The sequence below is a fragment of the Apiospora aurea genome (assembly GCF_038362705.1).
Source record: "Apiospora aurea strain CBS 24483 chromosome Unknown utg000001l_segment0_segment0, whole genome shotgun sequence".
Lineage (NCBI taxonomy): Eukaryota > Fungi > Ascomycota > Sordariomycetes > Amphisphaeriales > Apiosporaceae > Apiospora > Apiospora aurea.
In genome coordinates this window covers 758,466-775,353 of record NW_027117388.1, presented here as the reverse complement: position 1 = coordinate 775,353, position 16,888 = coordinate 758,466, and the positions used below count along the sequence as shown (strand labels likewise).

The 16,888-nt window shown below is 54.9% G+C and overlaps 7 protein-coding genes across 7 annotated transcripts; 5 read left to right on the top strand and 2 right to left on the bottom strand.

Moving 5' to 3' along the window:
- Window positions 1-719: 719 nt before the first annotated feature.
- Window positions 720-3,905, top strand: PG986_000261 (DNA repair protein RAD16; the record flags this gene model as incomplete). Its single annotated transcript, XM_066836483.1, has 4 exons — window positions 720-2,366; window positions 2,425-2,635; window positions 2,687-3,614; window positions 3,677-3,905. 4 exons carry the CDS (start codon window positions 720-722, stop codon window positions 3,903-3,905), a joined length of 3,015 nt encoding a protein of 1,004 aa, XP_066705376.1.
- Window positions 3,906-4,699: 794 nt separating this feature from the next.
- PG986_000260 (uncharacterized protein) lies at window positions 4,700-5,329 on the top strand (the record flags this gene model as incomplete). The annotated part of the gene is made up of 1 exon (XM_066836482.1): window positions 4,700-5,329. The coding sequence occupies one exon, from the start codon at window positions 4,700-4,702 to the stop codon at window positions 5,327-5,329; it is 630 nt and encodes a 209-aa protein (XP_066705375.1).
- Window positions 5,330-6,563: 1,234 nt separating this feature from the next.
- On the top strand, window positions 6,564-7,771 carry PG986_000259 (pyridoxal-phosphate dependent enzyme; the record flags this gene model as incomplete). The annotated part of the gene is made up of 2 exons (XM_066836481.1): window positions 6,564-6,655; window positions 6,760-7,771. 2 exons carry the CDS (start codon window positions 6,564-6,566, stop codon window positions 7,769-7,771), a joined length of 1,104 nt encoding a protein of 367 aa, XP_066705374.1.
- Window positions 7,772-7,915: 144 nt separating this feature from the next.
- Window positions 7,916-8,897, bottom strand: PG986_000258 (uncharacterized protein; the record flags this gene model as incomplete). The annotated part of the gene is made up of 3 exons (XM_066836480.1): window positions 7,916-8,629; window positions 8,710-8,789; window positions 8,876-8,897. The coding sequence occupies 3 exons, from the start codon at window positions 8,895-8,897 to the stop codon at window positions 7,916-7,918; spliced, it is 816 nt and encodes a 271-aa protein (XP_066705373.1).
- Window positions 8,898-9,191: 294 nt separating this feature from the next.
- Window positions 9,192-10,795, bottom strand: PG986_000257 (methionine--tRNA ligase; the record flags this gene model as incomplete). Its single annotated transcript, XM_066836479.1, has 2 exons — window positions 9,192-9,488; window positions 9,542-10,795. The coding sequence occupies 2 exons, from the start codon at window positions 10,793-10,795 to the stop codon at window positions 9,192-9,194; spliced, it is 1,551 nt and encodes a 516-aa protein (XP_066705372.1).
- A 2,183-nt stretch (window positions 10,796-12,978) lies between these two features.
- Window positions 12,979-14,460, top strand: PG986_000256 (mevalonate kinase; the record flags this gene model as incomplete). Its single annotated transcript, XM_066836478.1, has 2 exons — window positions 12,979-13,077; window positions 13,177-14,460. 2 exons carry the CDS (start codon window positions 12,979-12,981, stop codon window positions 14,458-14,460), a joined length of 1,383 nt encoding a protein of 460 aa, XP_066705371.1.
- Window positions 14,461-15,001: 541 nt separating this feature from the next.
- Window positions 15,002-16,728, top strand: PG986_000255 (prenyltransferase alpha subunit; the record flags this gene model as incomplete). The annotated part of the gene is made up of 3 exons (XM_066836477.1): window positions 15,002-15,050; window positions 15,118-15,765; window positions 15,836-16,728. The coding sequence occupies 3 exons, from the start codon at window positions 15,002-15,004 to the stop codon at window positions 16,726-16,728; spliced, it is 1,590 nt and encodes a 529-aa protein (XP_066705370.1).
- Window positions 16,729-16,888: the final 160 nt, after the last annotated feature.

Genomic DNA, 16,888 nt, shown 5'->3' with positions numbered 1-16,888 from the left:
TAAAGCGGGGCGAGGGAAGGTACAGGTACCTTGCATGCCAGCTACAAAGCGCGTGTCACTGCCCTGATTGGCCGGGACAAAGAAGTAGATCAACTAAAGGCGATTCAAGAGATTCAGTATCCTTGTACCCCATCCAGCCCGTCTCGCTGTGTGCAGGAGTGGAGCCGGTGTCTGCCTGGAGTTGCAGGGGACCAGCGACTTCTTTAATTGATTGCAGGCCAAAACTGCTCTCAGAGTCACCTGCTCTCGCGACACAGCGCGAGCTCCCGCTGCTTGGTCATTGCCCCTCCATTGCTTCTTCCATCCATTATCGCCACCTCCTAAGGCGGATCGAGTTGGCACCTTCGGCTTTTCCCATCTCAACTCAATTGATCCCCATCCTGCCCATCTCGCATTTGTCAGGCCGGCCTGGTAATTTTGTCTAATACCAGATTGATTGGCTGCCCGGAACTCAGGTCAACAAAAGGTCAATCGTTTATATTGGCCAATCAACCTTCTGGCGGTCCCTGTACTTTTTTTTCCTCTTTGGGTTCTTTGTCAATCGCAGGCTTCGTTCCTACTAGACCACCATCACCATTTTCTCACCTACTCCTCACCCATCTTCCCTACATGAAAAATACAATCTCTTGATTTTTTGTTTTAACCTGTTGTGGCTCACCTTCACTTCTCAGCAACCTCTTGCGGTTTCTGCCATACCTCTGACGTAACCACTTGCGATAATGCCACCTCGCACAAGACGCTCCCTAGCCTTGGGTGATCAGGATGGCCTTAATAGCACCCCGGTGGCACCGACGCCCCCTAAGCGAGGCCGCGGCAGGCCACCCAAGGGAAAGGCTCCTGCAGTCGAATCCGAATCTGTCTCCTCGGCCCTCAGTCCTGCAGAGTCAATTTCAGAGGCCGGAGAGTATTCCACCCCGGCTACAAGCAATGCTGTGACTCCAGCGCCGTCCGTTGCAACAAAGCAGACCGCTGCCAAACCCACACGTAGCTCCCTCGTTGTGGAACTCCCAACTCTCCCGGCCGGCGTGGATGATCTATCAGATGAAGACGACGGGGTCAAAAAGCCCAAGGCTTTTGGTTCAATCTCTACAAGAGCCCGGCGGGCTCGGAAGCCTACTTCATACGTTATTGGCGATTCGGAAGACGACGATGGCTTTCCCGACGATGACAATTCTCCAGATTTGGCCCTGGCGCGACGTCTTCAGCGTGAAGAAGACATGAAAGCTGCCGATGAAATTACGGTACAGACTTCAAGCTCGAAACCGCTCCCCCGAAGAAGTGCTAGGAACTCGACTCTGGGCGTAGTGAACGATGACGATGAGGAATACGTGGAAGATGTCATCAGGAACCTTGCCCCGGCATCCGATGTGAAGGGCAAGGGCAAGGGCAAGGGCAAGGCTCCTGTGGGTACGAAACGAAAAGCGCCCGGTAATCGACAGTCTGCAGTCGTCGCGGACTCAGCTGATGACCAAGAGGACGGTGACGAGGTGGACTACGAGGATGACGAGGAGCCATTGTGGAAGTCGGCACCTGCGCGGAAGAAGACGAAGATCACCCAAGAGCCATCCGTGGTCGACCCCCTCGATAGTGAAGACGAGGTCAAGGCCACCGTCACGCGACGGAATCGACGTCCAGTATCTCTCCCGACTAGTGATGAGGAGGATTACTCTGATGCTTTCGAGGAGGACGACAGCGCCCTAAGTTCTGCAGATGATGCCGATCAAGGGGCTCCTGCAGCGCAAAGCATCGTTGAACACCGTCGGCAGTTCAGACCTTTTGCTAACCGCAACAGACAAGAAAGGGCCCGCAAAATGCTCGAAATCTATCACCCGGAACTGAAGACGATGTGGAAGGACCTCGAGAAAATGCCTGTGCTCAAAGCCGGCAAGGCTGACCAACCCACTTCGATCTCGCGACAACTTAAGCCCTTCCAGCTTGAAGGCCTTGCTTGGATGAAGGCCATGGAAGGTCTAGAGTGGAAAGGGGGCCTCCTCGGCGACGAAATGGGGCTGGGCAAAACCATTCAGGCCGTCTCACTCATCATGTCAGATTACCCGGCAAAGAAGCCCACCCTGGTCTTGGTCCCGCCGGTCGCTCTGATGCAGTGGACAGCCGAGATCGACTCATACACTGACGGCAAGCTCAAAACACTGGTGTTCCACGGCACCAACGCGAAGGCCAAGAACATGACAACTGCCCAACTTAAGAAGTACGATGTCCTGCTCATGTCCTACAACAGCTTGGAATCTATATATCGCAAGCAGGAGAAGGGCTTCAAGCGCAAAGATAGTCTGTACAAAGAGAAGAGCGCCATTCATGCGATCCAGTTTCACCGTGTCATTCTGGACGAGGCCCACTGCATCAAGGTTGGTCAAAAATTGCCCGAAATGTATCAAAGATGATATCAGCTAACACTGCTTGCAGACACGAACCACCATGACTGCGAAGGCTTGCTTTGCTCTCAAAGTTGATTATCGTTGGTGTCTGTCAGGAACGCCTTTGCAGAACCGAATTGGAGAGTTCTTCTCCCTGATTCGGTTCCTCAACATCAAACCATTTGCCTCGTATCTCTGCAAGGGTTGCAATTGCTCGACACTGGAATGGTCCATGAATGAGGACGGTAAATGCAAGCACTGTACGTCAAACATGCCCAACAACAATTTGTGCCCTGACTAACAGACCTCAGGCAATCATAATGCGATGAGGCATGTGTCTGTGTTCAACCAAGAGCTCTTGAATCCCATCCAGAAGTACGGTAATCGCGGCGAAGGCAAGGAGGCTTTCCAGAAGCTGCGCCTGATGACGGACAGAATCATGCTTCGACGTCTGAAGAAAGACCACACCGACTCAATGGAACTTCCTGTGAAGGAGATCTATGTTGACCGTCAATTCTTCGGTGAAGAAGAGAATGATTTCGCCAACAGCATCATGTCCAGCGGTCAACGCAAGTTTGACACTTATGTGGCACAGGGTGTTCTCCTGAACAACTATGCCAACATTTTCGGCTTGATCATGCAAATGCGTCAAGTTGCCGACCATCCCGATCTGATCTTGAAGAAGTCCAGTGAGGGCGGACAGAATGTCCTGGAGTGCTGCATCTGTGACGAACCTGCCGAGGAAGCGATTCGGTCCCGGTGCAAACACGACTTCTGCCGCTCCTGTGCCAAAAGCTATGTCAACTATCAGGATCAACCTGCTTGTCCCAAGTGCCACATACCTCTCTCCATCGATCTGGAGCAGCCAGAGATTGAGCAGGACGAGGCACTTGTCAAGAAGTCTTCGATCATCAATCGCATCAAGATGGAGAACTGGACTTCGTCGTCCAAGATCGAACTTTTGGTACACGAGCTCCATCGCATGCGGAAAGATAACGGGACTCATAAGTCGATCATCTTCTCGCAATTCACGACCATGTTGCAATTGATCGAGTGGCGACTTCGCCGCGCCGGCATCACCACTGTTATGCTCGACGGAAGCATGACACCCGCCCAGCGACAAGCGTCCATCACTCATTTCATGAATAATGTGGATGTTGAGTGTTTCCTCGTATCTTTGAAAGCAGGTGGTGTGGCCCTTAATCTAACCGAGGCCTCTCGAGTGTTTATCGTTGATCCGTAAGTACTATCTATGTACCTGCCCTACTACGTCTTGAGACAAAATGCTAACTGACGTGTAGTTGGTGGAACCCTGCTGCCGAATGGCAATCGGCCGATCGATGCCATCGCATTGGCCAGACTCGCCCTTGTATTATTACACGTCTCTGCATCGAGGACTCTGTCGAGAGTCGTATGGTACTTCTTCAGGAGAAGAAGACAAACATGATCAACTCGACAATCAACTCGGACGATGCAGCTATGGAGTCCTTGACTCCTGAAGATCTCCAGTTCCTCTTCAGAGGAAGTTAGATGCCAGGCTCTTATACCCATTCCATTTGTACTATTTGCAGATTGACGAGCCTCCAACTTGGAGTCACTCCAGCCTTGCCATCTTGCAGACTGGAGTTGTTTTTCTAGTCACATCAGACAGTTGAGAAGTGTACGAGGGCTACTTCGCATGAATTATGTTGTTGCTATTACTGCATGAATGAAAGGAGTACGTGGAAAGCGATACCTGGCTGGCTTGCAATGAGATACGGAAAGCGATCGAGCGATCGAGCCTATACCCCGATTGTGGTCGGTACATTTGCAGTGTAGCTTTAGAACTAATGAACATGAATAATTGCCTCAATCATCAATTATGCGACGCATTTGTATCAATGATGATTATTGCGATATTAAGATTACTTGACTATCTACATTCCATTTCCTTCTTTCTCTTCGTGGAGTCGTCGGTCGCCCTACCAAAATGGGGTTCAGCTGTTCCAACAACAGCCAATTGGCAGAAGAAGAACACCGTCCGCACCCAAAGAAACCATCTCCCAGCCAAGCAAACCTTCTTTGCGTACAAAGCTACTTGTTCAGGACAGGCCTTTGTCTCCCGGCCAGACCAATTGTTTCAGCAACACCCCGTCACGATCGTATTGTTGCCTGGACAATTACAGCAAGCGCAACTCCAGGGTTCTATATAAGGTTCCAACCCATTGGGCTCTCTCATTATAGTGGGGTACAACACCGGATTTGTACATACAAGTCAACCTCTGGATCAGATTTATACATTAACTTCACACACCTACGACTCGACCTCCCATCAGACAGTCACCATGTCACAACAGCAGGGAAACCCCACAATTCAGGCCAAGGTCGCCAGCGAAGGTAAGCAGCAGCAGCAGCAGCATGAAGGCTACAAATTCACGTTTGAAATGGAGAGCAAAACGGGGCTAACGGCGCAATGCGCGACCGCAGCGGCGCAAAACTTTGTCGACAGCTTCTACGAGACGCTGCAGCGCGGCAAGAGCCCGGCGCAGTACTACGTCTCGTCGTCGGCGAAGCTGACGACGGTGGGCGGGCTGCGGCCCGACATCAGCGTCAACGGGCGCGTGTGCGGCGACGTGGCCGAGTACGAGCAGCTGCTCGAGGCCCAGGGCGCGCCCGTCCACTACGAGATCCACTCGTTCGACGCGCAGCCGCTCAACCCCAACTACGTCATCGGGCTCACGCCGGCCGAGCAGCAGCAGCCGGTCAGCAGCACGCGGGAGCGGGACGTCGCGGAGCGGCTGAGCTTCTCGGTGCAGGTGAGCGGCGCGGTCAAGCTGGGCAAGGGCGAGGATGTCGCGGAGAAGGACTTTAATGAGGCGTTTGTGCTCGTCCCGCATTGGGAGGCGCAGGGCCGCAGCGCGTCGCGGAATATGCGGAAGTGGCTGGTCGTCTCGCAGAACTTCCGTTCCTTCTAGGGCAGGGCAGGGGCGAGTTTTGAGATGGGAGATCGGTAGGCGCTGAGGAGGAGGATGGAAACTGACCACCCGAGGAACGGGCGAGGAGAAGGGAGCGAGGCTCAGGCATATCCATAGTGTCCAGGCGCGTTGACTAGAACCCGAAGGAAGGCGTAGCTTAGCTTTCCTCCAGCACAACAGAGCCCATCCCCCATATATACAAAGTACTCGGATATTGAGCTTGATGCCTTTCACAGTGAGATGCAGTTGCGGATTTGCCATATCGTTAGCGTGGAGGAGAACGAGCCTCGCAGCCTGGGGACTCCAGACGGAGGCCATGCCCGCTTGACCAATACACACATGTCGCACGGCATAGGGTAATTCAAGGGTAAGAGAAACTTGAGGAACGCTTCACCTGATCGACTAGAGATCAATAGCCTGACCCGAGTATAGGGTAATTCTAGGGTAATGAGAATGCCGGTGGTTGATCCCCAGGAACCCGGATGGGGACGCTCCCTACGAGGAGCGAGCTTGGTTCGCTGCTCTACGGCTTCTTGCGGAAAGCAGCGGGTGCTAAGCTTAAGTGTAGACAAATCCTGGGGAAACAACATGGAGACTTCTGACGGCGGTTGAGACCGGCCAGGCTTGACGACATATGCCCACAGCTTACGCCCTGCGTCCGACCTGCGTGCGGGTCAAGGTCCAGCCCCCGAAAACCGGAAGTCCGTCCTTTTTCCTTTCTGGTGGACGCATCAATCAATCCACTCTACAGACTCGGGACCAGTTACCTCGCCAGAGAAACGTTGCTGTGCCTAGTAAGCAGCCACGGTCTAGCGATTCAGGCGGCTTCGTGCCTCTGCACACCGTCCAGGAATGATGAAACTGAATTGATGAAGACCGAGCCGGAGTCGGGCACGACTAGCTGCCAGCTTGGGCGGTCCACTTTTACTCTCTGTTTTCTCTCTCTAGCTGGCCGCGATCCAATGCCGTGCTCCCGTTAAGTGATATAAGAGCAGGTCCTTGAGCTAGACGATCATTGCGTGTGCCCGGCTTCTCTTCCTCATACAGGTCTCATATTTACTGGCAAAAGCCAATTGCATTCACCTCATTGTCTGGGTCCAGATCTTCCAACGGCCAGATCTATGCCATAGCTTGCTGTCCGCTTCCACACTGACCTTGGTGGCATCTGCCAGGCCAAACGACAACCTAGACTTCAACTCACATCTCTCGAAGTCGATTCTTCGCTTGAAGGAGAATGGGGTCCTACTCGTCAGAGCCGGAGCCTCAGAAGCTCTGGATCGAGACGCCATGCGTCCCATCACTCCCAATGTCACAGGCAGCAGGCTGGTAGGTCGCCCGCCCCCTTTCTGTTCAGAACCCTGATATCGTTATCCTCCCTACATACATATATTCACAGATCTCGAGAAGGGAAATGCTAACATCGAAAACAGCAACATTTTCCTTAAACTAGAGAACCTGCAGCCCTCGGCCTCCTTCAAATCCCGCGGCATCGGCAACATGATGTACAAAGCCATGCTATCCCAACGCCAGCACCCCACGGGCAAACCCGCGCACTTCTACTGCTCCTCGGGCGGCAACGCGGGCCTCGCCTGCGCCACGGCCGCCATCGCCCTGGCCCGGCCCTGCACTATCGTCGTCCCCGTCACCACGTTGCCCCTCATGGTGGACAAGCTGCGCCGCCTCGGCGCCGAGGTCGTCCAGACCGGCGAGCACTGGGCCGCGGCCGACGCGCACCTGCGCAAGAACCTACTGAGTCAGGATGAGGCGGGCGTGTACGTGCCGCCGTTCGACCACCCGGACGTCTGGGAGGGCGCGTCGAGCATGGTCGACGAGCTCGCGGCGCAGCTGCCGCCCCTGCTGAAGGGGAACGGGAGCGGGAATGGGAATGGGGATGGGGTGCCTGACGCTATCGTGTGCAACTGCGGCGGCGGCGGCCTGCTGAACGGCATCATGGAGGGCGTCGAGAGGCAGGCGAAGAAGAGGTGGGCGCGGGGCCGACGGCCGCGCGTGGTGGCGGTCGAGACGGTCGGGGCCCATAGCCTGCACGCGAGCGCGCAGGCGGGCGAGCACGTCGCGCTGCCCCAGATCACGAGCATCGCGACCAGCCTGGGCGCCGTGCGCGTGTCGGCCAAGTCGTGGGAGTGGTACCGCCGCCAGTCCGAGTCGGCTGAGGCGGATGCGACGCCGTTGTCGAGCGTCACGGTCACCGACGCCGAGGCCGTCATGGGCTCGGCGCGGCTCGCGAACGACGCGCTGTTGCTGGTCGAGGTGGCGTGCGGGGCTACTATCGCGACTGTTTATAACGGGGAGCTGCGGCGGACGTTGGGGAAGGGGCTGAGTGATGCGGAGTGGGCCGCGACGAATGTTGTTATTATCGTTTGTGGTGGGAGCAATATTACGTTGGAGATGCTGAGGAAGTATCAGGAGGAGTATGGCGTTTAGATAACATATAGCGTGTCTGACGTTTGACTGGAGACGGAGCATTGCACGGCGTCTGTCGGTTTCCAACGTAGAAAGTATATAATAAACGTCTATACGAGCATAGCCAACCCTCTTTCATGTCTAAGTCGCTGGTCTAGGTGCATCTTATGAAGCTTTGCTGGCGTCTTTGGGGAGTCGCGATCGATCATACTTCGCCTCCCGATACCCCTCCACCACCTCAATCTCCCCAATGCTCGGCGTCCCCTCCCCGAGCTTCCCAATCGCCGGCAGCAGCACCATCTCGATCTCGCCAAAGTAGTTCACCTCCCCTCTCTGCCGGAACCCGAAGCCCTTGAAGAGCGCGATGCTCCCCACGTTGGACGCCTTGATGCGCACCACGAACTCGCAGATCTCGGGACGTTTGTTGCTGCTATGCTGCTGCTGCTGAGTCGTGGTCGCGTACTCCCGCAAGATTCCCTCCCGGTTCCGCGACACGAACTCCAGCAGCGCGCCCACAGCCGCCTTGCCGAGTCCCCGGCCGCGGTCCGCAGCGCCCGCAATCATGACATCGACCTCAGCCCGCACGAACTCCACCCCCGCCGCATCCGCATCCGCCACCACAATGGCCTCGGCGCCGTCATCGTCATCGTCCCACGGCGTCAGGAACATGTTGATGTCGCCCAGCATCCGCTCCGGCACATCGTCCTGCCCCGCCCAGACGGCATCGCCCGCGACCGTCGCCTTGACGCGCGGCGACGACGGCTCCAGCGGCCGGCACAGGACGAACGTCAGCTTGTCGGCCGACGTGCGCCACGAGACTTGGTTCTCGTACTCCTCCTGGAGCGTGAGGCGGTCGGAGGCCGTGGCTTCGCGGATAGCCTTTTGTTTTAGCCCACCGCGTCAGTATGGTTTTCAACACCAAAAAAAATTAAAAAATAAAAAACGAATAATCACTGTACCTCATCTTCCATCCATGTGTGATACTGCGGGACGTGGTGCGCATCGTACGGGACGAGCAGCACTCGCGAGGTGGAGACCGCTGTTTGGGGGTTTCTGACAATCAGCACTCTGTTTTTCTTTTTTATCGACGTTAAGCAGGTGGCAGCTAGTGGAATTTGGCATTACCTATGCTCTCGTTGTATTTCATGATGTTGACTAATTCTGGCGCAGTAGATATAAGTAGGTTTGATGGGGGCCTTACTCATCGGCCGTTTGCGTTGTTAATGTAAATAAAATGTCAAATGTGTAAATTTTCTATTGGGCGGAGTCGTACGAGAAAAGCGCACTTTTGGGACATTTCCACCCTCCAGCTGCTATCCCAACAACGCTTTGTACATTCCCTATTCTGGGTATCAACAATATCCGATTTTTGAGAGTTTACATGATTATACATATGTACAACTTGTTTTGTACAGAATTCCCCATCCGTGCATCAATTGGATCAGCCTTCAGCTGGGATTGGAGGGAACAGACTACTCTGGGCGCCTTCCCCAAGGGGCACGGTAGAAACACCGTAGGCAGAATCGCTGTCAAATCGAGCATGGTCGAATGACCTTTGTCCCTGGTCGACACCAAGACGGTCGAGGAGGCCGGCCGACTTCTCGGGCATGAAAGGTTGCAGCAGGATGCCAGCAACACGCAGAGCCTCCGCAGCGTGGTAGATGATCTGGTGGGCGGCTTCGACTTCGCCTCGCTTTACCAGGTTCCAAGGTTCAGTATGTTGCAGGAGTCGGTTTGCCTTGAGGGATGTCAGTTCTCATGGTCCACCCGCTGAATCAGTTAGACACTTACCTGGAACACCACTTCCATGATCTCCTTTAATGCACGACCTGGGTTCAGCTGCTCCTCGAAGAAATCCAACGCCTTTCGGCTCAGAGCGTCAGTCGCCTCTCGGAGCTCTGTTATTTCGGTCTGCATGGGCTCGCATTCCCCAGCCAGCGCCTTGTAGCCTCCCGCGTGGGCTTTTTGAATTATGCTTCGCACATTCCAAGCCTTGGAGCGAGTAACACGGTTCAGCAGCCCTCCTACTCCACCTTGCAGACCTCGCTTGTATCTCTCAACAATAAACGAGTTATCGTAATCAGAATCCTGGGAAATTCCACCGTTATAAATCATGAAGTATCGCATGGTATCGACGCCCCACCGATCAATGGCGAAAAAGGGGTTGACAACGTTGCCGATCGATTTGGACATCTTTCTAGAATCCATCATCCAGTGGCCATGGCTCAGAACCCGCTTCGGGAGCGGCAGGTCAAGAGCAAGCAGCAGCGCCGGCCAGTATACGCAGTGGAATCGCACAATATCCTTACCAATAATGTGGATATCCGCTGGCCAACCGAGCGCATTCTCGGATCCAGGCGTCCACATAGGGTAGCCCGCCTTAGTGAGGTAGTTGATGAGCGCGTCAACCCAGACGTAGATAGTCTGGCTTGGGTCATCAGGAACCGGGATGCCCCAGTTCAGGCGACTCACCGGGCGCGATACGGAGAGATCCTCGAGGTTATTCCGCACCCAACTGACAACGTCAGCCATGCGACTAGCCGGCACCACCCATTGCGGGTTCTCCTTGTAGAACTGAAGCAGCCTATCTCTCAGGTCGGTTAACCGAAAATGATAGTTCCTTTCTTCGGTCCATTCAACTTCATTTCCCGTCTCGATGGAGGCAATGAAGGGCTTCCCCGTCATAGAGTTGACTCTTTTTTCCACCATGTTCTCGGGATAGAAGGCCTCGTCGCTCACGCAGTACCAGCCCTCGTGTTTCGATTCGTAGATGTAACCGCGCTCACGTAAGCGGCCCCAGAAGAACTCGACCGCCTCTCGGTGGTCTGGGTCGGTGGTGCGAATAAAGTAGTCGTTCGACATGTTGGCTTTCTGGGCCAGGTCCATAAAGGTTTCGGCATTGCTGTCGCAAAAGATCTTGGGCGGCACTTCCTGGAGCTCGGCAGCGCGCTGCACTTTCATCCCATGCTCGTCGGTGCCTGTGCAAAGGTAGGCTTGCCGCCCCTTGAGCACCTCCCAGCGCTTGAAGACATCGGCAAGGACCATGGAGTAGAGGTGGCCAACGTGAGGGGCTAATACCAAATAATTGGCGACGTCAGCTTACCACATCCCATAGCGTGTGAAGCAGTTTTCACAGCTTACCGGCATTGACATAGAAAATGGGTGTTGTCACATAATACGGCTTTGGCGCAGCATCACTCCTTCGCGCCGGACTGCTGCTGAAGCTCCGCCGGTAGCTGGGCAAGGTGGTAGGTCGTAATGCGCCATTGCGTCTGCAAGAGAAACACAGCCAGCCCGCCCGAGTGGCTGTATGTAACGACGATCTGGACAGCTTCAAAGCCGAAGCTGTCAGAAAGCCCTGCATCGTGGCGATGATAGCTTGGGTAAATGTAGGTAGCTTCCCCAACTTCTACTATGATCCACTTGAAGCTTGAAATTGTTTCGATCTCGGAGCTGGCGATGGCACTTTCCCCGACACGCCGCCTAGCGTCATTAACTCAGGTAAGCAGGCGGTCCAAGCACTGTAGGCACTGTAGGCACTGTGCAGTTGGTGGGTTCTGATCCTGACAAGCCTTCCGTGGGGCCCGCTGTATTTGCTGCTTCTGTCTGTCGTCCAGAACGTTTTTTTCGGGGACCTATGTAATTGGGGACCGGCCCACCCGCAGCAAAAGACAGAGAGGGGAGGGGTTCGCTGCTACGTACAATCACCCCCCGAGACAAACCCCCCTTTCCCCTGGCAGTGAATCTGGGAGATGCAAGACAAGATTGATATATATGTGAGTTAGATATAGATATGGCGATGTCTTACTAAATGAATATGCTGCAGGGGCGCATATTGCTTCAACGCTGGCTGTAACCTCGGCTCCAACTCCCAAAGCTAATTCAACAAAACCATCAGCAAATGCTCACGATACGTCAATCGAAACTAAAGGCATTGGGATCGATCCGATTGGGAAAGAGGTAGTATAGTGAGTGAGATCAATCATGACTCATGGCATCTTTTGATTGGGTCGAGGGCTCTGTCAATCAAGACGGGAAAGCCCACCAAGGTCTCGCGACTAAGCTTACAGCAGTTGGCCAGAGGTCATTCGAGGATTTGTTGCGTGACGGGCAACAGACGGGCGTATTTGGGCGTACACACCTCAGGCTGTCAGGTACATACTGACTGACCGAACCCCAAACCTCCAAAACTGCCAGAGGCGGCGGCCAACTACGTCGCGATGGGCTGCAGGGGCCCGTGGTGTTATATTCAATGAAGTGGGGTTCCCCCATTCCACGGGTTTTCCAATTGGCCAATCGTGACGACGGTTCGGCATTACTGCTACACTGTACGGCTTTGTACTGGGCGACTGGCAATTAACGGGAATTGCCCATTGGAGAAACGGCCGATCTGGTTGGAAGCGTGGCAGCGTGGTCAACAGTCGCAAAGGGGGCTTGGCACCGCATTTTGTAGTCGGGTTCCTGTCCAACCCACCCAGTCATGCTGACCTATGTTTCTTACGTTGTTGTACAGACGGGAACAACAAACATCTAATAAGTGTCGTGATTACGTTTCTTCTCTCGCTTCTATACTACCTTTCTATTTACACTTTGTGTCATTCACTACACTAGAGCGAGTTATATTCACCGTCCAGTCAGTCTCTACCACTCAATAAATAATACTCCCGGTAGCTTCGGCAGATTCCAGTCCTTGGCTGTTGTTGGGCGCATCGCATCACCTACCACCTCTTCAACCACGGCACGACTAGGCCCTTGACTCGCGAGAAAAGGATCCCGACTACTGTTGATGCCAATCCAACACCGCCCTTTGCATTCACTTGCCTCTTCTATCTAATACATTACACCTTGGCTGCCAAGGTAGACCTGCTGTGTCCCCTTCTAGGATAGCGGTGTTGCACGAGGCCCTTCTCCTATTTTAGACTTCGCTAGAACAAGATCTAGAACAGTACCCTATCAAGTCTGTCATCCGAGGTCTCTTGTCGTACTAAGGTTTGCTTCAACCAAGGGAACGGCATAAAGGCATTGTGACACCACCTGCCCCTCGGTTCTGGCTATCGCTACACGAATGACTTGCGTCCCAACCACGCCCGAGAGCGATACTTCGGAAATGTCCAACGGCACGATCGGCCTCCACGAGAGCATAGACAAGCTGCGGCTCAATGGGCACTTCTCCGGTAATGGTGTAGGCGTCGGTATAACCCCCTACCAACGACCCCGTGAGGATAAAGATGGCCCGCAAACAATCGAGTCCCATGATGCCCGCCTTCATGGTGTCGGCCCCGGGCAAAGTCATTGTCTTTGGCGAACATGCCGTGGTCCACGGAAAGGTAAGACTACGCTGCATTGAAAGCTCCAGGCGCGTCTGCATCGCGCAACCTCCCAATTTTGTTGATCTGGGACCCTGCTAACACACTCCTGCTTCCTAGGCTGCCGTGGCTGCCTCGATATCCTTGCGATCATACCTCCTCGTCACGACTCTATCCAAATCTAGGCGCACACTGATTCTGCGCTTTCCCGACATCGATCTGAGCCACGAATGGAATATCGACGAGCTTCCATGGGATGCATTCCAGCACCCGTCCAAGAAGAAGTACTACTACGACTTGGTGACAGCGCTTGACGACGATCTACTGGCAGCTCTCCGACCTCACCTAGCCAAAATCTCGCCGGAGAAGTCGGAGTCGGAAAGAAAGGTGCATCAAAACGCGGCGTTGGCCTTCTTATACCTCTTCCTGTCCCTGGGCCAGCCCAAGTTCCCAGGCTGCATGTACACTCTGCGGTCAACAATTCCAATCGGCGCGGGCCTTGGAAGCAGTGCATCTATCGCGGTTTGCATCTCGGGGGCTTTGCTACTGCAGCTGCGCACTCTCTCCGGGCCACACCCCGATCAACCCCCAGAGGAAGCACGATTACAAGTGGAACGCGTGAACCGGTGGGCATTCGTCTTCGAGATGTGCATACACGGAAACCCGTCAGGCGTCGACAACACATGCTCCACGCAGGGTAAGGGTGTCGTCTTCCAGAGGCCCGACTATCAGCAGCCCTCGTTGGTTAAGCCGCTCTGGGACTTCCCAGAGCTGCCACTCCTGCTAGTGAACACCAAGCAGGCCAAATCGACAGCCGTCGAGGTGGGCAAGGTCCAGAAACTCAAGGATACCCACCCGAACTTGGTGGGGTCGATCTTGGATGCGATCGACAAGGTTACACACAGCGCAAACGAGGTGATCGAAGGGGATGAGTTCGACAGCCAAGACGAAGAGAGCCTCCGACGCATTGGTGAGCTGATGACGATTAACCACGGCCTTTTGAACTCGCTGGGCGTCTCGCATCCTCGTCTGGAAAGGATAAGAGAGTTGGTGGATCATGAGGGTATTGGGTGGACGAAGCTGACGGGTGCCGGCGGCGGTGGCTGCTCAATAACGTTGATGAGGCCTGGCGTCCCGCAAGAGAAGATCCAACGGCTGTATGAACGGCTCGAAGAGGAAGGCTATGAGAAGTTCTCGACGACTCTGGGAGGCGACGGCATCGGTGTTCTCTGGCCGGCTGTTCTGAAGAACGGCCTTGACGAAGATGAGGAGGGTGGCATGGAAATCAACCTTGACAAGTTCTTGAGCGCGGAGGGTAATGACGGAGTTGAGAAACTGGTGGGTGTTCATAGTGGTGGTGCCGAGCGGGAAGGCTGGAAGTTCTGGCGTGTCGAGAGCCGTTAATGAGTGAACGCGAATGGGAGGCAGGAAGGTCGAGTATTACATGAGAGAATGATTGCACAGCTTCCGTCTTAGCCTGGGCATGATGAGCCTGCGCCGATCGTTTTGATGTTTATGATTCGATGTGTTGTCTTGGTTACTACAAGTATCTGGAATCGGTATTCTGGTTTATTTCTTCATGCTGCTGTACATATTGTTGACTAGAGCTATCATTATTAGTACTTAAATACCACGCGTGCGGTACAACAAGAAGTTTTCGGCAGACTCGGGATATATTTCAAGTGTGACACTTCAGACCTTCATTTCAGCCAGCCAGCGGTCATGATTCCTAATCAATGCGTAAATGAGCAGTCAGAGCCAGTGATTGAAAGCGTTCTGGGTCATGTAAAAGTATGTATCCATGTCGCTCGCTGGGTGGTTCCAAAAATGACCATCCCACCCACACATGCCACTCAACATCATAACCCCACCATAGAAATCGACGGATTCACGGTTGGAGGGGCTCCAACTCGCATAATCTCCAAGGCTGCGTTTCTTGGCCAAAATGCCACCTAAAAACAACAAAGGCGGCGCCAAAGCCAAGGACTCAAGTGGTGAGTCTCATTTAGGGGCAGCTCATCGTCCAAGGGAGGAGCAGAATTGGCTGACATGCGCGAGAAGCAAAGCAAGAAAACGACGTTGCGAAGACCCAGACCGTTTTTGAGCGCGCCCAAGCCGCCTACGACCTGACCCGGCCGCCCTACGACAAGGAACGCGAAGAGCTCGGCGGCCTCCATGCGCTGTCGACCGTCGAGAAGACCGCCTACGCCAACTGGTTCTGCACCGCGCCCGACGAGCTCGCCTTCCTGAGCAAGAAGGCCCAGAAGGAGCTGTGGAAGCAGGTCAACGAGACGAACCGCCCGCTGCGACGCGGCCAGATCGACAAGCCCAAGCCGGACCAGTGGGGCAAGGACAAGCTCGGCCGGAACATTGGCGACTACACGGTCCAGCAGTACGAGCAGCGCATCGAGAAGCAGGGACAGCTCACCTGCCTCAAGGCTCTCGGGCGATCCTTCGCCAGCAAACGGCTGTACGCCAGCAAGGGCCTCGTGGACAGCAGCACGGGCGAAGTATATACGTTGACGGAAGAAGACATCAAGGCCGAGAAGCAGCGCCGAAGGGAAATGGCGGCCCTCAAGAAAGACCTTTACGGCGAGAAGATGGGCCCGTACTCGACGGACCCGGAATGGGACGATGTCGTACCCGTGCCCCAGATGGAGCCAGAAGGCGCCCTGGCAGCCATTGCCTACCCAGAGGACTATGCTGAATGTAAGAGCTTCGGGTCAAAACCCTTCTACCGGTACTGTAGAGAAAACAACTTGTTGACAGGATTCCGTAGCAATGTCCTATCTGCGGGCGGTCATGGCCGCGAATGAATACAGCCCGCGCTGCCTCAAGCTGACGGAACACATCATCTCCATGAACCCGGCGCACTACACCGTCTGGCTCTACCGCTTCGCCAACATCCAGCACCTCGACATCCCGCTGCTGGACGAGATCGAGTGGCTGAACGGCGTCGCCCTGGACTACCTGAAGAACTACCAGATCTGGCACCACCGCCAGCTGCTCCTGGAGCACTACTACCCGACCATTGCCGGCTCGCCCGATGAGGTGAAGCGCTTCGCGCGCAGCGAGCGCGCCTTCATCATGGCGATGTTCGCCGAGGACGCCAAGAACTACCACGTCTGGAGCTACCGCCAGCACCTGACGCGCAAGCTCGGCATGTGGGAGAACGAGGAGCACGGCGAGCTCGACAGCATCGAGGGCATGATCGACGACGACGTGCGCAACAACTCGGCCTGGTCACACCGCTTCTTTCTGGTCTTCTCGAACCCGCGCTACGCCACCCCGGACTCCCACGCCACCGAGGCCGACCCCAAGGTCCCCGCCGGCATTGTTGACCGCGAGATCAAGTACGCCCAGGCCAAGATCAAGCTCGCGCCTCAGAACCAGAGCCCCTGGAACTACCTGCGCGGCGTGCTGGTCAAGGGCGGCCGAGAGCTCGGCTCGGTGCAGGCGTTCGTCGAGATGTACGTGCAAAACATTGGGAACGAGGAGACGGAGCAGGTCCACAGCTCTCACGCGCTGGAGCAGCTCGCGGATATTTACGAGGAGGCCGGCGACAAGGAGAAAGCGGACCTATGCTGGAAGCGATTGGGCGAGAAGTGGGACCGCATACGCCTTGGCTACTGGGAGTGGAAGCGGAGGTCTCTAAAGGCTGCCAGCAGCTAAGGACTCCAGTCTCGGTTGCATGACAAGCGAAGTCGTGATCAGCTCTTGATATTGCCATGAATTTTGCTATGGGGAGCAGATCTAGCCCACTTTGCACTCGGACATATATTTTGCAGATGACGCCGGCCACTTACTAGCAGCATGGCGGCACGATAGAATA